The sequence below is a fragment of the Haemorhous mexicanus genome, chromosome 2 (assembly GCF_027477595.1).
Source record: "Haemorhous mexicanus isolate bHaeMex1 chromosome 2, bHaeMex1.pri, whole genome shotgun sequence".
Taxonomy (NCBI): Eukaryota; Metazoa; Chordata; class Aves; order Passeriformes; family Fringillidae; genus Haemorhous; species Haemorhous mexicanus.
The window spans coordinates 44115063-44142948 of NC_082342.1; the positions used below are offsets into that span (position 1 = coordinate 44115063).

At 35.6% G+C, this 27886-nt stretch overlaps 1 protein-coding gene across 1 annotated transcript in view; it reads left to right on the forward strand.

Moving 5' to 3' along the window:
- The window catches only part of CNTN5 (contactin 5), a 276614-nt gene that overhangs the window by 88641 nt on the left and 160087 nt on the right, over positions 1–27886 (forward strand). The window contains exons 5-6 of the mRNA XM_059840298.1: positions 4860–4955; positions 26977–27180. Of these exons, the coding sequence (XP_059696281.1) occupies positions 4860–4955; positions 26977–27180 (300 nt within the window). The remainder of the gene's footprint in view (positions 1–4859; positions 4956–26976; positions 27181–27886) is intronic.

Genomic DNA, 27886 nt, shown 5'->3' on the forward strand with positions numbered 1-27886 from the left:
ACCTTTTGCCAGCACTCCCTGAAGAAATCTGTGTATCAACCCCCTTTCCTTAAAACACTTTAATGGCTCTGCAGATGTACACAGAGAGAGGGTTGTTGTCATGCAGGCTTGGACTGCATCATTGTTTCTCTATGCTCTGTATTTCTGTTTTTGCATAGTAACTTCTCTGAGAAAAAAAAAACAAAAAACTTTTTCACATCATGTCAGTCTCATGATCTATGACGAATTAAAACCTTTCTGGAAATAAATAATAACAGCAGCAATGAAAATAAGCATGATACATTCTAAAGTGTTTGAGTCTTGCCCTTATTTTGTCACCTAAAAGTGATATGGTAATGTGACTTTTGAAAGTTCAAGATGTATGCTTCTCCCATTATCACTGGTGAGATGATGTTTCTGTCATGGTAGAAATCTTTTTTCCCTAACTTCCTTTCACACTTTTTCTAGTTAATAATTTCAGATTTAAAAGTTATACTTAGGCCAAATGAGTGACCCTACTAATACAGCTCTATTTACTTAATCTGGTATTCCTACAAAATAAGTGTATGTCAATATAAAATAATCTAATCATTTTTCTTGGACTGTTGGATATTCTGAGTATTGTGTTTAATTCATCCAATGTAAGACTTTCCTATACAATCACATGTGATATGTTTTCAATACCCACCTTTCATTCTTCTATGGCTTGTGTTTGTGGGTTATTAAACAGAACATTTATATTTTCCATTGTTTAGAGTGTATAGTCAAACCATGTTTTTGATTTAGGTAATAATGGGATTTTGAAAAACACGTTTTGATGGAATTTTTTTCCCTGTAAATCTTACCTTTTTTAAAGAGCTACAATTCCAGCTCAAGGTCCATTTCTTCGTCCTGTCTTTCAAATCCAAGGAGAGGAAGGCTACCCTCTCTTTGTGACAATGCAATAAATAAGTTTGTCCTTGGCCTGACAGAAGAATCTCTCCTTGTGTAGAGCTATTTTTACCTTATTGGAAAGAATATTGCCTGCTTTATACTTGTCTTTGGGTATCTTCAGGATATGTCTTTAAACATTTTAATACATATCGTATTATGTCCATTTTAAACTCCATAATAAATTTGCATATAAAACAGTTTAAACTTCCAGAACTGAGCTGGCAGAGGACATTGTTCTGCACCAATCTAATTTCTACTTTAAAGCTAAATTGACTGGTTTAAGTCACTGATAATGAAGTACAGAGACTTTTACAGCTTCCATGCTAGGTTACCAAGCAATAATTGCCTACAATAAAAACAAGATCTGTTTTTTGTCTTTAATTTGATCCTACTTTCATAGCAGTTACCCCTCGACTGTTGACTGGGTCACAAAAACCTGTTGCCCCCATTAGCTGCAGCAAGCTGATGAACACAGTGAATCAATGATCCCTCATGCACATACCTAAAATGCAAACTGCAGTGAAGGTGACTTGCAAGTGATAAAAACTGCTCCAACTTTTGTAACAGTCCTTCTGTCAATGGCAGAACTTTCCCCCTTTTGTTTAAATGTTTATTTTGTTGTTAGACGTTCAAAGGTTTTTCTCTGCTTTGACTGCCTTGAAGTTTTTCTCATTTATTTCCCTTTACTCCTTTCACTTTCTGTGGAAGTGTTTCCTTTTCTTTTGAGTCTTGTTAAAAATTATATTCTTGTGGTGATGTCATTGTTCCACAATGCATATCAATACATAGGTATATGTGCTGAGAGAAACCACTGCTTTAGCTCATTTCCAAAAAATGGGAATAGCCACTGTGGAGAGAGCAGCACTACCTGACAGCTCCTTTGGATCAGATATATAAATGGTTTTCCAAAGTTTGTAACTTCTCACAAAGATCAAATACTTCACTGAGCTAATGCAAATACACTTGCAGTGTAAATTTGACATCCAGAAAGCACTGCACCAAACCCATTGGATTTAATGTCTGGCATCATCAGTAGCTCTGGAATTTCTCTATTAATTTCCCTTTTACAGTGGAGACCACACCTCTCTCACAGGTGTCTCACTAGTGATACTGTATAAATAATTTCTCAGCAGTAAAAGAAATTTGGTTACCCCTGCTACATGCACTCCATCTAAATGTGCAGTTTGCATATTGATTGTTAATAATAAGTTACAGTAGACATGTAACTTACTATCAGACAGGACACTTAAATACATTTTTTCAAAGTGGTCAATGCTGTTTCTTATGTCAAAAAGTATGGGAGTTATGTAGCTGAACCCCAGGAACTGCTTTGAAAATAACAGTATGTGTTATCATCTTTGGCACTAGCACTGAGATATGGGTAAATTAATCTTTCAGGGCAAAAGATGAACACCTATGGAGCCCAAAAAGGCATTTTCTTATCAATCAACCATAGACATCATAATAAGATGAAGGACAGACTCATTCTGTGTGGGCCATTCTGACATGTCACATGTGTTTATACTGCAGCAAGAGTAGTGAACCAAAGGCTGGTGTGGCTGTGTGAGAGGTTACAGTTCCCACCTCTAAAGCTGGGTTCCGTCCACCTTTTCTTTTATTCTCTACTTCTTTAGAGTTTTAAAGAGAAATGAAAGGTGTTTGTTCAAATATTTGGTAGCTGCCTTTTTTTTCCAGTGTGGATAGATATGTAATGGCTGAGATTTACAAGAAAGTAATTAAATTTTCCATTAATTTGGTTTTTCCTTTTTGCATTTATTACTTTAATGTGGGAGAACTGCAAGCATGATCCTTCACCTTTCCTTCCTTTTAAGCGTCTTTACATTTATTTGTTTTACAGCTAAATCCCTTCTTTAGTACCTGCTAATCCTTTTTCCGCTGTATGCTAACAAGAAATCCAGTTCAGAACCAAGAGATATCCAAAAAAAGCTGAAATTCAAAGCTCTTTGATACTTTCCCCTTTTAGTTTGAAAATAATTGTTTTGAAGAAACAGAAACTTGAGTCATACATTGTACTTTTGTTTTAAAACGAAAAAGAATATATTTGATTTTCATTTGGTGAAAAAAAAAAATTTATTTTTTTATTTTTCCATCCCAATGCACATTCAAAGCAGGAAATGGAAGAAAAGATATTCAAAGGTTACTATAACTAATAGGAAAACAGCATTTAATCACCTGAGGACTTAACAAAGGAAATTTCAATTACAAGATGTGCTCCTTTCCAAACTTTTCAAGCAGGGATGTACCAGCCCACTATTTTCTGGACAGAAAATAATAATTACTTTTCTGCAGAATATGCTTTCAGGTAATATGCATTAGGAGACACTTTTATAAGAAATTACACCAGAATTTATTATAACCCATGGCATGCTTATTTTAATATGCAATACAATATTTAAATTTTTAATTATGTATTGACTAGTAAAATTTTTCAAAGTTTTGTAGTGTAACTATAATTTTAAAAAAATTCTGCTGGATTCTACATATCTTTTTTCTATTCAAGGAAGATACCTATTGTTGAAATCAAACCACTAACTTATTTTGGCCAAAGACAGCACAAATTTTAATGTATTTAAATTTTAAATGTCTGCCTGTGCCCAAAACATAATTTAGAAATGTGAAAAAAAAAAAAACAAAACAGCTCAAATTACTTTTGAAAATCACTGGACTTCAGTTTTATGCTCTACTAGGTCTGAAGCAAGATGAGGACTTTCAGCATCTGACAGAGAAATGGCAACTGAGTGCAGTTAAGATAGGAATAATTCTGCTCCACCTGTTCAAGCTGTTTGGTGTTGTCTGGCTCATCCCAGCACTCTGGGCTGCATGCAGAAATTTGGAAGTATGGCTACAGGCCACTCAGTGTCAGTGAGAGAAGTTCCCACTGGCCCAATCTATTCATATTTCTGATCCTCATTTAATGCTTGCTGAAGCTTCTGTATCCTTTCAAAGAGATCTTGTTTCTGCTCTCTTCACCTGATCCACATCAGATGGAAAATTCTCTAGAAAACCCCTGAGAGAACAGAGGCTTTAAACACCAGCAGTGGCTCTGAGGAATGGGTGAAGACACCAGTCTGACGGCAGAACTGAACTCTCATATCTCTTTACTACAGATATAAATTCTAGAGCATTACTATCCACAACAAATATGAATCCATGTTGAGTGTTCGGTGTGGTAAATGGAACAACAGGATCTTCTGGTTGAGAGGATTTAAATAATCACAATGAATTCTTCATAGCAGTGCCCTACAGCTTTATTCAAAAATTTTTGTTCAAATAGTGAAATGTTTCTTATTGTCCTGATGGAGGGAAGCTTTTGGAGGGAAAATATGTTTACCTACAACTGGTTTGGGCCTATAGCATCAGAGAAATCATAAGGAAAGTATTTGAAAGAGTAAATGTGCGATAGAGTAGAAGTGTTCTGCAGTTTTAGAACCAATGTGTTGATTTTCCTTTCTGTCATCACCATGTCTGGTCTGCATTGTCCAAGAGGGGACTGCAACATCATCAGTCTGAATGTTAGCAAAGGTATTCCCTCCAGATTTATTTCTTCTTTTTCACTGTATATGAATCTCTTCTACTGAGGGAGAAAATCAAGCACGATATAGTGCAAGGAAATAAAAGCACTATTAAATGTATTTGTAAATGTCATACATATATATATATATATATATATATATATATATATATATATAGTCTGCTGGGTTTTTTTTCCATACTGTATGCAAGTGCACTAAAAAAGGAATAAAGTGCTGATGCAACATAGAAGTTTTTGTAATGGAAATAGATTTATTTGTCAGGCCCTCCTATTATAGATCAAGGTATAAAAAAATGAACAGTCAGCTTTAAAAGAGGAAATAAAATGTAAGTCATGGTAGCCACAAAATTTGAAATCTTTGATGTGTAACTAAAATGCTCTGTTCTTTTCATAGATCTGGGGAATTTTAGTGGTCGGACAAGAAGTGCTGTGTCTGTACGTGAAGGCCAAGGAGTTGTTCTGATGTGCTCCCCTCCACTTCATTCTCCAGGTACAGTAGGCTGCACCTGTATTCGTGCTCCTCCTTTACAGTTTCCTCATTATTGGATGCCCAGGATTTTAGATACAGTATGTATTTGATTGTGGAACTTCCAAGATGAGATATCCACCATTCTTCTGACAGTTTTTGGAGTACCAAAGGACTAATTTAAGCTCATATATTGCAAATGCCAATGAGTAGCAGCAGAGTTTCTGTTACAAGAGTGTCGAATTCCTGTGCAAAACTTGAATGTAACAATAGTCTCCATGCCATCAGAAGTGAATATGCTGCCTTGAGATCACAAAAGATTGCTTATAGTGTTTAGAAGCCTTCAGAAATTGCTCCAAATTCCAATGTCATGATACTTTTGTTGAATACAAATTTTATTTTCTTTTCAGTAGTAGAGACATGACTTGGTTACCTCCTTTCACTGTATAACTTAGTTTCATAAAACTGTATCATTGTAAAAGTCAGAATTACCATAAATTCTATGAAATTCCTGTGGATTCCCACATGAAAACATAGGTATTCCAGAGAGGTTACTTTTGTGCTTTGCAAGCTGAAGCAAAATGTTCTCCTGCAAAATCTGTAGACAGCTGGGTGCATCCTTATATTTGCATGACATACAACACCTGGAGACACCATGCTAGACAGAATAACTTGTTTTTCAGCAGATGCAGTATAGCCCATCCTTTTCTTCTCTGGGAAATAAGGTCTATACTGAGGGGATTTTTCTACTCCAAATTTTGGGCCTGAAGAAAAGTAACATTGCAGGTGGAAGATCTGAAGAAAATGAAATCTCCTCTGAGTTTCTGTTAGAGAAATGTGTTCAGTATCTATTTATACTGCAAGGATTGTTATTACTGTATTACAGTTATCAATGCCATCTCTCTGCTTTTCTCTCTTCTGAGCAGATTCTCTTGTTGAGGTTGCCTCTACAATCTCTTTCTGAGTTTGACACTGCAGTCTATATGATGTAATTGAGTACATGATGTTAAGGCTTGATAGTGATAAGTAAACTGAGAGGGAAAAGATGTAGGCAGAAAAAGTGAGTGGTGGTTTCAGCAGTGCAGCTGAATTTCATTTCCCCAGACAAGCTGAGATTGAAAAGATAGATGGGCATAATTCAAGAGTGAAATGGTCATACACCTTTAAACAGCTGCCAGTCCACAAAATGCATCTTTATATATCATCAAAATATTTAGAGTTATTTTCCTGAAATTATGCTTCTCAGTTTTATTTAGTCAGATTTTAACACTACTGTTCCACAGACATTGCCTTTGATGGTGAAAACCAGTATCTTTCATTTTCATCACTGGGACAGCAAAACCCCTGCTGTGCAAACTACAGTGCTCAGAAACAGTATTCAGTTGTTTTAATTTATATTGTTTGAGTACCAGTAGCCTATGCCAAAAGGAAAATTACTTCCAGAAAAATATTTTGGTCCTCTGTTGGCATAATTTTTTCACCATAGCTAAGCCAGAAAAGGTTCTACAGAGTGATGAAGTAATCAGCAAAAGCAGAAAAATTGCACTGATATGCAGACGTAAATATAAGCTGCTATCAATGGGAAGAGGACTTGGCCTCCCTTCCTTTTGTTCATTTCAGAATGCAAGTAATTCAGTTCTTCATCCAAAGGGTTGTCAAGCCCTGGAACAGGCTGCTAAAGGAAATGGTGGAGTCACAATTCTTGGAGGTATTTGAAAAGTGTGTAGATGTGGTCATTAGGGGCATGGTTTATTGTGGAACTAGTGCTGGTTTCCTGCTTGGACTTAATGATATTAGCAGTCTTTTCCAACCTTAATAATTCTATGTTTCCATCACAGGAAATTTGCTTCCAGCTTCTTATTTGCAAAGCACTGGAGGCTAGTAAATTCTTGTGGTACTGCAGTGGGACTGCAAGTGGTATTAATACAATGGCTGGAGTCTCCCTGGAAGGGGGAGAGCTACTCTACTGGCCTGGTGATATTTCAAAAATAAATCATTTTACAAAGCCCTGGCAATAAAATACAAGTCATTAATGAAAGTTGACTGCCAGATCAGAGTCCACTTGTAAAAAATAATTCTGGACAAAACCTGAAATTTCAGAGTGAAGTGTATGAATTTAATTCTGAAATTTACAACAAATGTGAAACTTCCAGGTAAAAAGGTCTTTTGCCAATACTTCAAGGATTTATGTGCAGGAACATCTAAATTTTTTTTTAAGCATTCAGTTTTTCAGTACTCCATTTTAGTTTCTGTGTCTGATTTGCAAAGATGGTATTATCTTCTAAATAGCCCTAAGAAATTCTGAACAATAAAATCACCCAGGAGACAAACTTTCAAGTGGATCCTAAGATGTTATAGTGGATATATCTAAGCTAAAGACTATTCAGAGCATGTTTGCAATGTGTGAACATCTCAAATTACAAGACCATGAGTTATGGGAGTGTTTTTGATGATAGAGAATTTTTTGTGGATGAACACTGCAAGCTTTGCGATATTGATTTATTCACATTGATCAGCACCTTTAGAAATAATTTTCAATTACTTATCACAGGAGATAAATCCATGATACAATATCAAGCCTAATAATTCTCCACAACTTTGTAAGCAATTTGTCCTTCAACAGAATCTCATTGTTCAATCTCTCCAGTCAATAACTGCATATGAGCTTGCCCAAGAACTTCAGCTTGAGCCCCTTTAGACACTGTGGGAAAAGAAGGATGAGTTAGGGAAAGAACACTGCATTGAGAGAGATATAGTTTTTTTAACACGTTTTTAAATGGAAGATAAAGTAAATACTTTTGAATAAATAGTACCTACATTCTATTCTTACAGAACAGAATTTTAGAAAAGTCTGAAAGCCTTTACAAAGCACTACTGACTGAAAAAAATACTACACTAATTTCTTTTGACAAGTTTTTAATCAGAGAGCCAGTTTCATATGCATATAGACTTGATTTCTGTTTATTTATGCTGTGATATACAATCAAGAGGTAATGCATTAAACATACAAACACACACAAACTTGTGATGTATTTCTATTATTCATATAGGCTTTCATTAGATTGTTGTCCAAATATTTTACAGGGCAAACAAAGGGGAATATGAGGTGGCAAGCATACCTGAAATAGATTCTGAATATTGCCATGCAGATTCAGATGAGAGAATTATCTCTTTAGTTTAATAAATGAGTTTTTCAAGTTATTGTCATCCTTGCTGAGTAATAGCAAGGCAACAAACAGAGGGAGTTTTTTTGGAGAGACATTATCCACTCTTTCAAAATGGTGAAGGAAAATATTTTCAATGGTAAGATTTTTCTGCCGATTCTTTATGTCAAACAGCCACCAAGAGATTGTCACCTCCTGCTTTTCCTGGACCATTGCTCATAAAAAATGCTGCCTCTTACTTCCTTGGGAGTGCTGTATCATTTTGATGTGCCTACTCCAGAAGCTCTCCCACTAGCACTGTTTGTGTTGCTAACACTTAACCTGTCCCCTGTGAAACATATTAAATGTGGATAATTTGATCATTCATAAACATACCACTTAATCTTTTTTTTTTCTTCCATAAACACAATATCTGATTCTTCCCAATGATTTCTTTTCTCCAAGAGGGGTTTCCTAGGCAGTTAACTATTAGTTGTCCTTGCTAAGCAAGAGTTACATTAATTACCAACTGCTTAAATAACAAGCTTTGTTTGATGTTTCCAATTTAAAATGCCTCTACTGCTTTCTTTCCATAAACAGGATTATGGTTTTTCATTGTGGTATTCTAAATGATGTAAATATAGGATTTTATTCAGTCATTTAATCATCTTAATTACAAGGTTTACCACAGCAAGATTAAAAATGAATGGAAGTTTTCATCCAGATTTACATGTTTCCCTCAGAATTAATACTTTCAGCTGAGCTTTTTAAGGCTTTTATTCAAGGCTTTCAGTATGAGCTTAATGGAGAACGACGATTCCCATTGTTAGACTGAGCAGAGCTCTGATGCACACAGGGGAAGGCAGATGTGTGCTCCATCCTGCCTCAGAGGGATGCTGCCTTCTGGAGGGAGCTCTGCTACGTAATCTATCTGCAGCATGTGACATCTGTACAGATGTTTAACTGCAACTTTTTTTTAATCTTTTTCTAAAGGGTAAAGCTGATCTTACAGTTTGGAAACTGTGCTGTAAGCTGCATCATTTATACCTCCCCTTTACTCTTATAGAACTGTATTTTTCATGAGAAAAGTTTCATCAAAGCTGATTGATGCCAGTGCCATGGGATCACAGTCCTTCCCATCCATGTCTAGATGTCTGCATACTGTGCTGCTAAACAGGCAAGCTGCTAAAAACTCCTGCTACCATGTGCTAGAAACTTTTGTCCTGCTCTTCTGTTACCTACACAGTTTTCTTGGTCCTCATAATCATTGGAGAAATCACACAAAATAAAGTTTCTTTAAGTCCTTCTAAGCTCAGACATAGACAGACATCCTACCTTGGAAGTAAACACAAAACTATCACTTCTTCCTGTTCAGGGTCTGCTAAAGGAACATGAAAGCTGCATTTGCATTAAATCTGCAGTTTTGGGCTGCAGCTTCATAACTAGCTGGAAACCAAGTCCAACTGAAGTGCAACATAGCCTTAGAACTCCCCTGGTTTGGACACTGCACACATCATATATAAAAATAACAAGACAGGCTGTAAATCACCTCATTCAGCTAGAGAATGGTTAGTAAACTCCTCCAGGCAAATTAGTTAAGAAGATGGTTATATTTGGGCTGGACTGCTCTTAGTGTGCTCATTACCTTGTTTATGGGCAATTGGCTCAGGTATCTCCATACCTGACACAGCAAATTCTGTTCTGAAAGGGGTCCATGCACCCTCTGGATCTCAATTTACTAAGCTGATTTTGGGAATACAATTCTCAGATGCCTGCCTATATGTAGCTGAAGGTCACAAGGTTTTTTTAAGGTTTTGTTGGTATTTCAAAATTAAGTCCCAGGATCCAGACACCCAACAGTGGCATTTCAGTCCACAACATCAGAAAACTTCTGTCCTATATGTAAATCCAGCCATTACCAGTTTCTTCAAAATCACAGGAAGCCTTCAATATCTTGGATTTCTGATGCTCCAGCCCTCTCTAGGCATGAGTGGATGCACTTCATCACGTTAACCTGTCAGTAGACTTGAGACTTCTTCCTGACCATGGTTTATACTATATTAAATAATATTATGTATTAAGCAGTAAAGTAACATCCAGATTCTTTTCTATCATATGGTTGATTTTTTTTTTTTCCCAAATCTGAATTTTCAAATCAGCTTTAGCATAGAAAGCAAAATAATTTGCTTCCAGTAGAGGCCAGTATGCTGGTGAAAGTGATATCTCTCTTTTGCCTTGAGACCAAGGCAGAATTGCTTTTCTGGTACCTATCAAAGCACTGGCAACTCACAGTTTACCAAAACAGCTGGGCAGGTCATGCCTTAAACCACGACACTCCCATAAGCTAAACAGAACTCATTAATCACTCAGTACCTTCTCTTGGTTTGTAGAGGTCAATGTATATGAAGCTGCTGTTGGCAAGCTGAACGTTTCATGTTCACTGTAAGCAGTTATCATCTCTTCCTAACTGCTAGACTTGCTGAGAAGGTAGAACTGTCCAGTACTCCAGTAGAATTCCTCTTCTACTAACAAAAGTGAGGTTGAGAGGAGCACTGATGTTTGAGGGTTGGGGGGTTTTTATTGTTGGTATTGTTTTATATTCCTGTTAAAATCCTAGCATCCTAGACCTCACTAGCTGTTGAACTGCACTAAGGGGATCTATATGGACCCTATAGAATACTCAGTTCTGTTTTTTTTTTCTCATAATTGCATACAATAGTTTGTTCTTAACTCGTTTTAATTCCTAGTAGGAGCCTGATGCTGGGAATCAGACATAGGCCGCTTAAGTAACAATAGTAGAAAATAATTGCTTACTGCACAGGATGGAAAGGTTTGCTTAATAAACACTTATTATGTCACATATAAAATACAAGATGATGACTTTCTCATCTCTAATTTGCATGTCTATAACTTATAAATTATCTTCACAGAATGTTTTAAGACCTCTGTTTGAGAGTTCCATGTATGTATCTAATAAGTTAGATATCATGAGTTGAAGGGTTCCTGCATTTGCCTATAAGATTTTATTATAGCCTTGTGATGATTTTTCTTCTATGGATAACTTGAATAAACCTTAAATTTTTCAGTAATGGGAGAATAAAAAGCATTAGAGGACAGATTCTGAGTATCTTAACCTTTATATTCCTATCCAAATTTTGTGTTAATTTCATAGGGTCATCTTATCTCTTCACACATCACATATTTGCTAGAAAGAATCATGAAGGTGTTTCACTCTTGCATCATCTATTTTGTCACTTTTACTGGACTGCTTTTGAAACTTTCATGTCTAGTAGTGATAATTCGCATGGGTGTTATCATTAAATAAAATGTCCATGGCTCCAAACATTGCTTAACATAGAAATCTGTGTTCTTTACTTGTGCAACTGATTGATGACCATGCCTGTAGTTTTCATTATGGAACGAAAAAATGCAATTAACTTTTTTCTTCTATGGTCTTTTCATTACTCAATACATGACCAGTAATTTTGCTGCTGACTTCCCTGAAGCACATTTTAAGGTTTCCTTCCTCAGTCTTGTTGAAGGCATTCATCTGAGGTTATGAAATTTAAGAGTTTGGGAATTAGAAAATTTTCTGTAGGGCAGCATTTTAACAAGCTGTATTTGCCAGAGTGGAGTTACTCCCAGTCTGCTGGTGATGTGTTGTTATTAGATTTTAATTGCTTTTTAATGATTACACATGCCCCAAATTCTAGACAATGTCTGTATGGTAGGTGCATGGAAAAATAATTCTAGATTTTCTCTCATTTTTTGTTTGATTGGGTTTCTTGTGTTGTTGTTGTTGGAGTTTTGGTGGGTTTTTCTGAGTTTTGGATTTTTTTTATTGGTTGATTGGTTGGGATTTTTGTAATTTGAAATGTAATAAATTAACAAAATGCATTAATGGTCCAGCTGTAGTAAATTCTTCCAAGGCACTTGTAAGTATTAAAAAAAACCACAAAAACAAAAACAGAAAAAAAACCTACAAAATTTCCCAGATATTACCACTGTTGAAAAATCTTCCTCACCCTCTCAAAAATGCTAGTAATTCTTTTAAAAAATACACTAACTTACACTAGAAACTGAAAGTTATGTGTCCCTGCACCCACTGGATCACTCACTAGAGCTGTTTTTCCCCTCAGGGACTATGAAAACATAGTGAGAAGAAGATGGTTGACCTTGCCCAATTAAGGCAGCACACAACAATGGATGATGGGGGCAACTCTGACAGGGCTCTGCTTAAGGGATGTGTGCTGTAGTTTCACAGTCACAGTATTGTCTACATATATTACCCCAGCTGACAGCTCAGGAGAAACAAAGTGAAAGGAGATACCAAGAAAAGAGGGAGGAAGCATGAGAGATTAATTAATTTTAAAAATATGTGGAGTGAGTTGGCCCTCAGGCTCATGCAGAACTGCCTCTCAGGCACCAGCTGTACATGACTATTTGTCTACAGCCTGACAAACAGGACAATGATGAAAAGTTTCTGTAGTGGGCAAGCTCCTCTTCCCTCAAGACAAGTTACTAGCCTGTTACTGATATGTCCCAACCAATTAGACATAACTAACAGAAACCTCTTCGTTTAGGGGTTAAACCAGACAGCAATGTCCTGCCAGGTTTAACAGAAATGGATGCTCATGGCATCACATCCACTTTTCCTCAGCCTGTGTTGAAAAGTACCAACTAAAGCGTTGCACAAATGCTTTCCATGGCAATGGTTACACAATTTGTAAAACAGCAGCAGCCCAAGGTTCACAGATTTAAGACTGATGTCACATACAGCAGTCACCATCTCAGAGGTGCAGGGCTCTCCCAGAACTGACCCACTAGTAGTAACCTTCCCATTAATCCATTCACCGTTTAGATCCAATGTTTTACTAAGCTGATGCCTGGAAAAATACCATTTCACTCACATGTCAGCTAGCTAAATGTCAGAAAGACCATTTTGTTTAAGCCAGAAAATTCCTAATTAATCCTTGTTACCTCTCCATATCACAGAAGAGAATAGAGTGAGAATGCACACCTTAATCTGTGCAACTAAGGAGAAGAAGCCAGAAAGACAATGCTGATCAGACAGCTGAAACAAGAGGAAAGAGAAGAAGGAGAAAGAAATGAAAAATTATCTATTTCTAAGGCTCTGGATTCTAGCTTTTTATCTCCATGACCATTGTGATGAAATCTTAAAGATGTAAAAAAGAGATGAAAACGGGAGTTTTCAGAAAATGCAATTCTTCTCACATGAGGCATTATTAGTTGAATTCAATGGTGATTCTGGTAGAGATGACTACTGTAAATGCTAGGAGACCAGTTTTGATTCAGAGGCAGAAGGCTTTGGACAGAACCGATCTGGATTTTGCCAGATTCCATTAATAAGTTTCTTTATATAACAAAACGTCATTGTAAGTATGAAAGTGAACTTACAACCATTTGAGGGAATACAAAGCTTAATGAGACATAGATTTTCATAAAGCCAGATTTAATCAGTTCAGGAAGATTGTTCCAAATAAATTAAATGGTATGAATGGTTGAGATATCTTGTTTGCATTTTTCTTTTTCAAAGGGGAAACTAGAAATTGTTTAGAAATACATATATATATACATATATGGATGTATTATGGGTTTCTTTCCTATATTATAAAATTATAACTGTCATGAAGGTAGCTATAATTTAACATTAAATATGTTAGAGGCAATTGCTTGGATTTTTCAAGGAGAAAATGACTGGATAGGTATAAACATAATATCATAAGAGTTCAGACAGCAATATGATTATAGTCAGACTGTAATCACTGTGCAGCAGCACATGGACATTCTATATTTTCTGACAACAAAATATGTTTTCCAGAGCAGTAATAGTGAAAAAGGGACTTTTATGACCAAAATGCCATCTTTTTAACAATTAATAATTAATATCACACTTAATTCTGATAATTTGATTACCCATTCTATCTCCCATGTTCTTATGCTCTGTTTCAATACTGCTAAAATCATTGTGATGACTTCTTTAGCCAGTTGATACAGTACCTGTTGTTTTGATGCTGCTGCCCCAGAATGGAGAACCCGAAACAAGAAAAATTTACTTAATTTATGGGTTTATTGAAGCATTAATTTGCATGCTATTTTTCCTCTTTCAATAAGTGAGAAAATATCCTATAGGAGACTGCAAGGATAAAAATTCAGGAGTTGGAAGGGAGAATGAAAAGAAGGATGTAGTAATACTGAAAGAGTATTTGACAGCTTGGCTTTTCCTGCAGAACCACAAATTCCTTTAGGAGTTTAGCAAGCTGGTTTCTATCCCGAAGGGTCAATTTTCAGCTTTATCAAATGCAAGAAGAAAGAAGCAATGCCTATCTTCCAGAGGATAACAGTCAATGATCTATAAAGAAAACATCAAAGAAAGACTAAAATTGCACTGATTTACAATCCAGATCTTGTGACTTTAAAAGATCTAGATCTTTTGTTGCCTAGAATCTGAAGGAAAACTTTCCAAATAATATTATAATTGATTTTAAAAATAGCAGTTTTTAAGTTAAAGCTTTCAGGTGCACAAAATATACTTGTGCACACACACAGGATTGAATTTTCACTGTTTTTGTAAGTTTAACTAATTAATGTATCTAGCCAGTACGTCCAAAGGGAGAAGAGTTGTCCTGGAAACACACCCATGGACCTGCTCCATCGGGATTTTAGCCCTGTATCTTGTTATGTCTCCTAGCTGCTGGTGCAAAGCAGGATGGTCTTGTTAGAAATTGTTTCCCTTGAAAATAAAACCAAACAGAATTTCAAGAGTGTGACATAATTTGTGAGAAAGGATAGCTATCATTCTAAAGTGTAAGAAAGCGCTACAAGCTACAGAGCTATATATTAAAAATATACAAAGCTATAAATATATGAAAAAGCTAACAATTTCAGGCAGCATGTCACAATTCTTTCCTACTCCTAAATGAAAATGGATTTTGAAAAACAGAATAAGACTTCTGAAAATTATTTACATAGTCAGCAGAAGAGAGTGACTGACTGCTGTTTGCGTTATTTTATTAATGATAATGATTTCCTTTAGAATAAACAAAAGAAGAGTTGGACAAATACTTTCTTCCATTTGATACCTATATGTACTGGGACACATCATACCTATTTAAAATGTTTCACTTTGACTGCTATTGCTAAGGGTTTGAGGAGGGGATACATAATCCTGTGATACTGGTCTAGGCTAAAAAAATAAGACAACAGAAGGCTACAGATTATGTCTCAATACCAATTATGTGACAAGTAGAAGATGGGTGGAAGCAGTTCACTGGGTTTCCAGCAGCGCAGAACAGTGTGCACAGGGATGCAGCAGTGTAATGTCTGTATGCAGAAGCAGGTAGGAGTTGCATTCTCAAAACTGTTACACTTTAAATAATTTATTGTTGCTGACATTATTTGTGGTGATTTATTTGTACAACGGGGTTGAACAGCACTATCAGCGTTCTGGGGCAATTTGCTAATGTGACGTTTCTTTCTCTTCGTCTGCACTTTATTTTTTAATTAAGGCGGGAAAAAATCATCTGTCACCATCATTCCTAGTACATAAAAAATTTATTTTTTGAACTATAAAATGGGTTTTATGCTACTCTCTGAGGCATATGTTCACCAGTTCCATTATGTTCAGAAAAATGTAATGGCCAATCCATTCCTTGGTATATTTAAGACTAGAAAATATATCAGGAGCTGAGCACCAGACCTTTAACATCTGAAGGGTTATGAGATTTATACTCTTATTTTGTTGTTTGGGTTTCTACTTATTTAAAAATCATATTCAGAGGGAGGATGAGAGAGTAGCTACCTGTCTCTGATGATCATACACAAAGGTCCTAATGATTCATTGTCTATAAAGTTTTGTGTGTGCTTGTTTTGGCATTTCTTGTTGATGTAAAAAGAACTGGTGGGAAGAGGAACAAATATTAGAAATTAAAAGAATTATGTGTTAGTGGAGATATCTATTTGACTATGGCTTCATTCAGAACTGCTGGAAAGTCACTTCCTTTTCTTACCTTAGGGTAGGAAATACTATAGGACCAAAGAAGCAGGCCCGAGAAAGATTCATCAATCATATTGTGTCATGCCCATGGTGGAATTCACCAAGCACTGACCTGCAGATAGACCCAGGAAAAGCCTTTATATTTATATTAAAACACTTAATATCAAGAGAATATAAAGCAGAGAGGCAGTGGGCTATGTCTTAAGTTCAGTGTGTGCAGTCATGCAAGGGTAACTCTACAGACTCCAAGAACCCATGTTTTGACATTACAATTCCTATGACAACAGCTACATGTATAGACTGGTGAATTCTGCTAAAAAAGAGTGTTTTGAAGTGTAAACTAGAGCTCTACTTGCCTTTTATTTTCGTTTCTATACACAGAAGCCTGAATTTAAATCTTGTTAAAGGAATCTTTTGGCTACTATTAATCCTTCCTGGCATTAGGAATCAAGGTGACTGAGGTGTAAAGGGACAAATTTAAATTGCTTCTTTCTTGTAAGAATAAGAAACTGAACTGAAACATATATATAAGCTCCTTGAGAGACTGATACTATTATAATTGAAGTATTGTGAGTATTTGTAGCCAAATTACAGAATTTGCTTTTCAGAGTTTCTTTTGCTGAATAAGCAGAAGATTAAGCATTTTGAATCGCTCAGCTGAAAAAGAGTTAAGACACAGTAATATTCTATAAATTTGGATGATCATCATCCAAACATTACTCCTGTTTTATTGTTTTGAAAAATATCATACTAATGCCTTCAAAATGCATTATCTACTGGCATCATTGTAGCAGTAATAAAATGAAATTTCCGTGTAAAGCAGTCGTCCCCTTGGGTGCAGGACTCTGGGTTCACTACGAGTGACAAAGCTCTGCAGCAGGATATTTCATCATATTCACCACTGCATCAAACTTAGAGAAGAGCAGAGAGTGCTGAAGTAGCTATCACCAGTGCCATTCAGTTGTAGAGAAAATCAAGTGTCATAGCACAATCAGGGAACAAGAGAAACCTAAAGTGTGAATGACAAAAAAGGAAAAAAAAAACTTTAAATTCTGTTGAATTTTCTGTTTTGCCAGAGAAAATAATTTCCACACATATTCTACACAGTGATGTTTTCCTCGCATTAAACAACATACTCATTACATTCCAGCGCCACACTTTCCATATGAATGTAATAGTCAGTTAAGCATTACCACAGAATCCTTGTTCATTCAAATTATTAAGAAACAATCAATTTGTGTTGTAGATTCAACACATTCCAATTATTAAGAAGGTTCTAATAATAATAAGCTACCCAAATCAGAGTTTATCAGTGATATTTTCTGCATATTTGCCTTTGACAAATCTTCTATTTCCTGTAGACCAGTGATTACAAATGCATAGGTTTCCTTTAATTGTTGAAATGGTCAGCAGCAGAGGACAAAGAATTCCACATCTGGTCCTCTTGATCATGCTGTGCAGTCAGCTTTTATTCACCTCAATGCACACTAAGTTAATTTTGAGGTTATTCTAAATATATTAGTCAACATGTTCTTTTATAAAATATGAATTTGAATTCTGGACACATTAAAGAAACTTTGCTCTCTTGGTCAATACAAAGAATGATAAAAATGGGTTAGTTTGACTAGATACACTTCCTTCCAATATTTTTAATTATAACTCACTTTTTAAATTAGATATTAATCAATTCTCATATCACCCATTGAACTATTTCATCTAAGACTGAAACAGATAAATTTTTAATGATGTGTATCATCTTTATTACCCTTTCTAATGATAGAAAAAAAATTAGTTCTTCTCTTTGGAAATTACTATTCATAGAACCATTTAGATTGGAGAAGACCCTTAAGATCATCGAATCCAGCAACCCTAAGTGCCATGGCTATATGTCCTCTAACTACCTGCAGGGTTTATGATTTCACCATTTCCCTGGAAAGCTTGTTCCAATGTTCTACAACATGTTTGGTGAAGATTTTCTAATATCCAATTCAAATTTCCCCTGGCACAACCTGAGGCCATTTCTTCTTATCATTTCAGTTTTTGCTTGAGGGAAGAGACTGACCCCCACCTGGCTACAATCTCCTTTGGCATAGCTTTAGAGACTGAGATCTCCCTGAACTCTCTTTCTCCAGCTAAACACACCCAGGTTCCTCACACGATTTCTGCTCCAGACCCTTCCCCAGCTCCGTTGCCCTTCCCTGGACACGCTCCAGCCCCTCAATGTCTCTCTTGCAGTGAGGGGCCCAGAACTGAGCACAGGATTGGATCTGTGGCCTCAGCAGTGCTGAGCACAGGGGGACAGTCACTGCCCTGCTCCTGCTGGCTTTGGATGTTTCAGTAGTTTCAGTAGTGATTCTCTAGTATTAATTATTTACATTATTTACTTTCTTGTTCTTTATCACCTATTTTTTTCCTATTTTTTGCAGCAAATAGCAATATACAGTGTCATTTGTATTACCTGGTGTGTTATAAACCATAGAACATCCATTTATATGGAGCATTCAGGAATTTTCTATATAAGTATTGATTTTTATTCCTACCTAAAAATTAGAAGAATATCAATAGCAGTGCTGTTTAAAATCTCTTAATTGCTTCAAAAAATATTTTTTAAACTTTTTATGTAGTTTTTTCTGCCTTGTGTTGAGAATTTTTTGTTTCCAGTGTTTGTCTTCCTCAAAAAATTCTTTCAAATATTATCACAAATTTATTTGTTAATCCCATCAGCTTTTTTTCTCACAATTTTCTGTCATTTAAACATCTCCTTTATTTACATAAAAGAACAAAATATATTGTTAAAATGACCTTAAAGTAGGTCTAAACATTTCTTTACATGAGAGGGTTACTGGGAATATATATAAAATATTTTTTTTTGGAAGTGTATGTGACTTAGAGGAAAGAAAAGCACATTTAATATTTGAGAAAGACCCCTGCAAGAGGTTAAAATTACAACAGAACACAGAATGAAAATTAAAAATGATCAGTGCATTGGAGAAATGGCTCACAAGGAATAACACTAAATTCAGCAAAATTCAGATTGCTCTACTTATCAAAGATCAAATATAAAAATAGAATAAAAAGGAATAAGTGATTAAATTGCATTTTTTCTTAGAAAAATGCAATTACAAAAAAAACCCAGAATACTTAGTAGAATGGATAATTCAGTAGTAGAACTCTAGGACATCCTAAGAGAGCTTCTACCTGTGGAGTACCTTGTTCCACTGCTCAGCAGTGTTGATGTCCAACTTTGGGTCCTACATTATAAGATGTAGAAAAGCAGTAGAGATGAAAACAATAAAATTAAATAAAGGATTAAAAATCAGGACTTCTGAAGAAAAGTTGAACAGATTTGGCTGATCCAGCCTTGCAAACAAAAGTTTGATATGCACAGGGGTAATGGTACTCCACTGTAGCTGCAAATGTTTAATATTGCTTTTCAGTAATGTGTTTTCAGTACTTGCAGTGTGGCATTTGGTATAGGCAATAAACAGTATTAAAAAAAACAATATAGACAAATATTAAAGAAAACTGTCCAATTATCCAATTAAAAAAAATAGGTTATTGTGAAGATCCAAATTTAGGAATATAAATCACTGAACATTCTCTAAGAGTGGGCTGACAATATTTGGTCTTGCCTGAGGGCAGAAGGGCCTGAATAATGTGTGGTTTTGATAACAGCATTGTGACACATTCTGGAACAGGTTTCTTTTTTATTATGAGAATCATACCAATGACAATCAAATACACATGATAATCCAATATCTTTTCAAAGCTGTATTTTTTGTTGTATGCTATGTGGTCTCTTTTAAAGAGTGCATGTATGAGAAATACATTTCTTCAGTCTTGATATGTTTCAGTGGCTGGCTACATTTCATGCATATTAAAGTACAAATGAGACTACATTTGTACTACATTGCCTGTCTACACTGGTAACAACAATATAATATTTTCATCCTCCAGAACAAGATGAATCCTGACACTACATTTACCTTTTCTAGAATATTTTTAGTTATTAGCTCTGTGAGTGGTTATAAGAAAGAAAAGATTTGGAGATTTATCACTGTAATTGAATCTGAAGAAAGACAAACGTGTGATTAGTAGAATTGTGTTTCAGATAAGTGAGCAGCAGATACAAAGCCCCCAGAGAAGGAAATAACCAATTTCATTGCTAACTGATAAATTGACAATATCTGTTTTCTCTATGTGGGTGTGTTACAATGCAACAAACATATTATATTCATTAAATATTTTCTTGGAGGATTATTGAGCACTGATAATAAACCATAGCAGGACAAAGAAATGCACCACAACTATTTATCTGCTTGTGCTGGGAGGATGGAGGAAGAACCCATTGTTATCATTCATTTTAGCTAAAAAGAAGCCTGTTTCCCCTCTTAATGTGAAGTGTTCCCCATTATTAGAGGGCACTGCATATTGCACCCTTATTCTCTGGATAGTGTACAGAATATTGTGAGGAAAAATTTCAAAGCTTAGTATAAAATTAAGCTTTATATTTTCAGAAGGGGAGATGTAAGCCTATATATTTTCTTACAGTTTATTTCATTCAAACAGAATAGTTCTAAATTCTAAGGGAAAGCCATCTTGAAAATTTCATGGTATAGATATATATATTTTTTAACATATTATGTATATATATTTAATATACATATTTGAAATTTATATATATATATATATATATATATATATATATATATATATATATATATAAAATATATATATATATGGTAAATTCAGCCTGTAATCTTGAGTGTACTTTTTGCTGTTTTACTTATCAATTAAAACATAACAATAAAAACTTCTTTAGATTTGGAAAAACTTCCAGATTATCTCAGATTTTGGCTGTCATCAGGCATCAATACAATTTATTCATCAAGTACTGCCATCTTGTGGAATTAGAGTAATCAAAGAAAATTATAAATGGACGAAGAGAAATATATTTTTTCCAACAGGATCTCCCACTACACCACAAAATGAAGTCTAGAACTGGAATTATTTCTTGTACAAATATTATAACTCCACAGGAGTGCAATTATGGCATGGGTATTTTGCATTCTTTGCCCTTGAATAGGCAAAATTTAGCCATGTTATGGGCACTTAGGTTTTCAGTGACCTTGAAAGAGTTTATATAACAACCTTCTTGTTATGTCTTCACTTGCACCCAAAATACCACTTAGCTAACAGGACTGGTGACAAGGCTGTCCAGAAACCTCATGTTAAAAGAATGAATGGAGCAATTTCTTAAGATAAAATCTCTGATGCAAATCTGGGAAACATTCAGGCAGTAACAAACACAGGAGTGAATATTTGGTGTTATCTGAATGCCTCAGCACAGCTCTCTTTACAATACTTCAGGCATTACTTCATACTGACCCACAGTGACAGAAACACTTTTGCATTACTATAGTACTGACATTTTCTGCATCAGAATATCTCCAAAAGCACTAGGAAAAATGCTGATATGTCAGTATTCCAGTTTCATCCATTATGGGAAGTACATCACATTGTGACAGTTCGGGAATTAGTGTTTAAGAGAGAAAACAGAACTACAAAAATCATTTGAGAAATTATAATAAGCAAGATTTCACACTATAAATTAATTCTGTCAGGAAATAGATGAGCTTTTCTTACTACTTCATCCCCAAGTGACCCAGATTTTCACCTATATAGCCTAGTAAAAAGTGTTTAATAAAATACAGAAACAAATTGGACATTAGGAAGGCTACATTAGGAAAGCTTTCCAAATCATCTTCAGAAAAAAAGATAAATATTTCCTTAGAGACATCCTTCTGTAAACAAGGTGGATCATTCATAAAGGAACTATCAGTTTTGCAGTTATCAAAATTACTTATATCATTTTTACACCAAGACATTCTATGTAAGAGAATTTAGTAGCAGAAGATTTTTCAGCCCAACACACATCAATTTACAACTATTCTACAATACATAATGTCTCCATCTTTTTATTCTGTGTTTCTGTTTGTGTTGATGCAAAGTATCTGTGGAAAACTTTATTTTTTTTGGCAGACAGCTGTAATTTCCAGGAAGGGCTCTGCATCCATTTTGTCATTCATGTCACATTAAAATTTTACAAATATAAACAGTGAGCATAAAAAAACCCCAAAAAAACAGCACATGTTCTGAAAAAAACCTCCAAACTTGTGTATAATGCAGTGTTTAGTTTTTTCTTTGGTCTTAAACTTATTTTTCCCTATTGAAAGCAAATTGTGTACAGCATGGAAAAACCATTTACTAAGGTTTTTCTCAAAAGCAGATGACTTCATAAGGTCCATTTATGAAGGTCCATTAGCAGAAAGTAATTACTTTCTGATTTTAAAATTCTGGATTGGTTTATTTAAATTTTGGCAGCATTGACTTTTAGCTTAAAAATTTCTTGAAGGTCTGTGGGGTCCTGTGTGGTTTGGGACCCCAGTTTGTTGGTAAAAGTCTCTGTTTCAGCCCGTGTGTTCAAAGAATCAGTCGAAGCTCTTCAATTTTTCAGTCTCAAGGTTGTTTATTGTATTCTATCCATAAAATTTTCTCCCTGTCCAGCAGAGGTCTGTCCAGCAGGACAGTAAAAGGCACTCTGCCTGCCCCCAGGGCAGTGTTATCTTTATATACTACAAACTACATGTACAATATTGACAATTATTTTCCAATACCTATCATCTATATTAGACAGTGGGTTTCTAATCTAGACCAATCTAAAAGTGCCAACATCACCAGTGAAGATGGAGGTAGAGAAGAAGAACAAAGGCTAGACACACCCAAATACCTCCATCTTGTCCCCAGAAACCCCTATACCAGAAATCCTAAAGCCTACATTTGCACCCTGTGAGTACTTTATTTTTGCACTATCTAAACTGCCGTGGCTTTTATCTCTTCATGTAAAGGTGGTAAGTTGTTCCATGGTTGGTAATCAAACCCATTGGTGTTCTGGGCTGTGTGCCAGGGTCTCTGAGCCCCCTGGCAAGGGTCCCAGAACTCCAGACCCCCAGAGGGATGTCCTGAGTTCCAACAAAGGTCAACATTATTTATCTGTTAGGCTTGAGATGCATCTCTGGAGTTCAATGTCCCATTGAAAAATAATGCAATGACAGTTGTATTTGTGCTTGGCCAAATGACACTGTTTCTAAAATCTTTTAACATAAACCATTATAGGAAAACTCAGGCTTGAAGTTTAGTAAAAACTGCAGTGAACTGTGTACAGATAGACCTGGTGTCATCGGTTTGGTCTTCGGCTTCATGTTCTGAAATCCTGAAGGTTCACTCAGCAGTTTGCCATTTTGTATGAGTAGGATTTCAGATAATATTTAAATGCCTTTCTTCTTGCAGTTTACATGTGCTCCTGTGCTGAACTCTTGTGGGACTTGTCACATGTAACTGCATCCACGGTTGTTTCAGAATATTTTATTGTGCATGTACAGTATAGATTGCACACTTGCCTACAGAGAGACAGTTATGTTTTAAATGCTGATTCTCCATTATTGTCTTTTTATTAGTTTTTTTTCCTTTTAGTATGTCTTTGAAATCATGTGGCTATTGGCTTATGCTAAAAACTGACTGTAGAAAAACAAACCAGTGAAACAAAACAAACCCCCAGGTTTTGTACTTGGCCAGCCTTTGCTAGAAATTTTGTTTTTTACAAACTCTAACTTGTCATTTTGCTGGCATACAAAGTAGAAACAGTCAGAGTCCAAGCATGTGAACAGCAATGCATGATTCCTCCTCTTCTTGGGCTGCAAATTTAGAAGTGTGAGATATTTGCACAATGGATCAATGTCAAGGTACACCCATTTTCCCTTAATTGCAGTCATTCTGTGAACACCCTTTTGTAAAATCACTTCTGCAAGATCATCCATCTATTTCTGTCAGCTAAAAACTGTGGGGTCCCCAGATCCCAAGCCAGCTGTGGCTGTTTCTGACTGGTCTGCAACATTTTCCTGAGATATTTCCACTGAAACCTATGCGTAGTGTATGGACATGACCCTCAAAATTTTATTTAAGAATCTGCTGAACTCATTAACCAAGTTTAACAGGAGAAAAAAAATTCATGAAGTGTCTAAGGGGCTTTTCACCTGCAAAGAAGACCAAAAATTACAGATGCATTCCAGATCTGAACATTCAGATGCATTCTTCAGGTATTTTAAAAGGTATTCCTAGGGTTTTGCTTTTTAGAAATGAAAAATAGGAGCAATTGTTTCAATGTTAATGGGCTGAAAAGAATCAAGAAGTAAACCACTAGCACTTTCTTCTGCACTTGAGTGTTTGGGCTCCTGGCTGGAATACAGATGCTGTAGGTGTGCACATAAAAAAAAAAAAAAAAAAAAAAAGCCTTAACCACAGCTTTATAGCATATATGCTTTGAGTTTCAGGTTTGGCAGGAGTTCTGTTATTTTTTTTGTCTCAGTACACTATGCCAGTACACATTCATCCATCACGCCATTTTTAATAGCAAAAATAATTAAGAAAGCATCAAAATCACAGTATCCCCCCAGATTCAGCACCAGTAAAGACTAAGTATTTTATTTCCTTAGAGGCACAAAAATTTATTGCCTGAAATCTGTTCCTTAGTATTAATTCTAATTAATAAATGAATAATTAATTGTAAGTGGTTTTAGGCTATGAATGGAGAAAATTCTCTTCTGTGTGAACTGCCAGTGAACCCACACTGATGACTGTTTTGGATTTGCTTTGAACTACTTTTAAACCAGAGCAATTAGTGAGACTGATTACTTTCCATTTGAGTTGGTAACAGGTCTTCAGTTAAAGCCTGTGTATTTTCCTTGAACTTGTGTATTCATCATCATTTGGTAGAATTTTGTACTGCCATGAATCATTTTTTGCTAAATAAAGCATTATGGAAAAATGTGGTAATAAAATTTTCCAAGACATATTTGGGGCATAATTAGTATTTTGCCTGAATCATAACAGAAGAGGAAGGAAAATCTGAGCACTCAGAGAACACTCTGAGAGCTCTTAATTCCTTAGAGTCCTGTGTAGCCACCAGAATTACTAATAAATTTTAAAAATATTTTAGCCAAAAAGTCAATGTGTGCAGTTTAAGTCCCCATTTTGATTTTGAGGCAGTCTTCCCCTCCTGTCAGCTATGTTCAGTCTTTTAACAAAGCATTTTTATATTGATACCACCAGGGTTTTTTTTTAGGAGAGAATTTTCATCAAAATTAGAGTAAACTTCCTATAAATTGATTCAGAAGATGCTGCATCTTTATAGCACTCTATGCACTGTTTGCTCATATTGGTTGAAAAAGCAGTCATTGTGCTTCTTTGTTCCTTTCCCACCAGGTGTCAGGGGACAATACAACGCAAGGATAGAAAGGACAAATCAGTTGGAATTTCTAATTCTCTCCACACTGTTATTGTCAAAGTGCAAGCCTGCCTAAGATGTAATACGTTTCACACTTCTTATAAGAGTTCCTCTCCTATCATTAGAAGAAAACCACATAGCAAAATTTAAATTTTGAGGTGTTTCCTCTCACCCCTTAGACTCTTTCATTTTCAACAAACTTTATATCAAAAAGCCATTTTGACTTCATGGGGATGAAAGTATGAGAGAACCAGACTCACATACTTGAAATGACTGTCTTCCTGTTCCTGCTGAAGATGAGTAGACATATAAGAAATTTCAGTCTAAAAGCTTGAAATTTGTTATACCAGTGGAGCAGTTGGCATCTTGGAGCAGTAGTGGGGACTTTACATTCCTGGACTAACTTCAGCTTTTCTCATTTTGAAGCCAGGTTTTTGAAGGCTGCACAAGAGGGAGATTACAGAACAAATAACCTTGCATCAGATGTGCCAGTTTAAGTAGTGAACAATATTTTTTTCAAGCGTGAAGAAAGAACGAAACAATGTAAAATAAGCTCAAAAGGAGAACAATGTGTAAAGAAGTATACATAGGGTTAAGGCTTTAAAGTCAGAGTTGGTGAAACTCCACATGAATAATTCCCTGCAAGGAACATCCTGCTAAATCAGATTCTCATTAACTTTACTGATACTTCTAACACTAAGGCATAAATGAACCTAGGTTTTTATTAAATCATGATATAATCTCATACAGAATAACAGGAAATAACTTTTTTTTCCTCAACTAATTATTATGAGTATAAAAGAAAAACTATATAATGTCCAGGTAAATAAAATAGGTGATTCATGGGATAAAAATAAGAACCGAGGGACTGGATTAAACTGCTATTTTTAAAAGCCACTGATTTGTTGGCAGCCTTGGTTTAAGGAATTATTCATTGATCATAGGGATTTAAGCTGCATAAAGGAAGGGTTAAGAAATTCTTCAATGAAGCAGATGTAAAAGGTAGAATTACGTAGCATTAATATTACCTACAAGGTAGGTTGAACAGTTGTTACAATCTAGTGGCTTTAAAAACAAGCATTCAGAATGAAACTTTTTTGTACACATACAATTGCAAAGTCATCCACAGCTCTGTAGGAATCGTCTTGATATATTTCCCTGCAAATCTGAACAAGTAGAGAAAAGAGTTGTTTGTATATTATTATTGGTTTAGCCCAAAAGACTAAAAATGGGATTTATTTAATATCTTATTGCTGTTTTCTGAGTCTGATGAATAAATTAATTATTTCACATGAACTAAGTCTGCCTTCACAAGGTACTTGTGGATTCAACATTTATGCCATTTTGAAAATCCTAAGGAGAGAAAAAAATATTCTCTTCAATTCTAAACCAAACAAATGAAAAGTTTTTAAAATCTTTAACTTTTTTCCCCCATAGATTATTGAAATAAAGCTAATGAACATTAATTTAGTGTATCTATTAACATGACACAGTATGGCTTCTGCAATTACTTTATCTTATTTTCTTTCTGTGTTCTTTTAGAGATCATCTATAGCTGGGTATTTAATGAATTCCCATCTTTTGTGGCAGAAGACAGCAGGCGTTTCATCTCTCAGGAGACAGGCAATCTCTACATATCCAAGGTGCAAACATCCGATGTTGGCAGCTACATATGCCTGGTGAAAAACACAGTGACAAATGCCAGAGTTTTGAGTCCTCCTACGCCTCTGACACTGAGAAATGATGGTAAGAAAGGCATTATTTTTGGGTACTGCATGAAAAAAAAAAACCCCTAAATAAAAATACTCTAATTAATTAAAGAACCATGATTTTATTGTTTTTTAGTATATGCATGCATTTTCTGTAGAAAATGGCAAAAAGGGAAGTTGTTCATGGTGGCAATTTCTTTTAGAACACCCAGACATTGTGAGAATAGTTGGATCTGCGAAGGCTGAAGTGCAAACTGGCACCTTTTGGTTCTAAACAAGCTTTTGTTTAGAACAGTTACTCCACCTTGCCCTTCTGATGTTCTGTCACTGCCAGAGAGAAGCACATCTCCTTTATAGGCAATCTCTGTTTCCTTAGGTTTCAGCTCAGTTGCTTCAACCCAAGTGGCCACTCTGATACTCTCAGGCACCTGAGACATCCAAATTTCACATGGGGCATACAGACCAACTGCAAGACGCCAGGAGATCATTCTTGTATTTGGCCGCTGTGGTTAAAGACAACACAAAAAAGTTTCCCTAAATACACTGGCAGCAGAAGGAGGGCTTGATTAGAGTCCCCATCCTTTTCTGGGTGCAGAATGTGCCACAGTGTCAGAGCATAGCGCAAAGTCTGAGATACTTGGTGCCTTCTTTGCCTCAGTCTTTAATACCAAAAGCAGTAGTACTCAAGATACCCAACTCCTAGAGCTGGAAGTTAGGGATGGGGACCTGAGTGATCCCCCCAT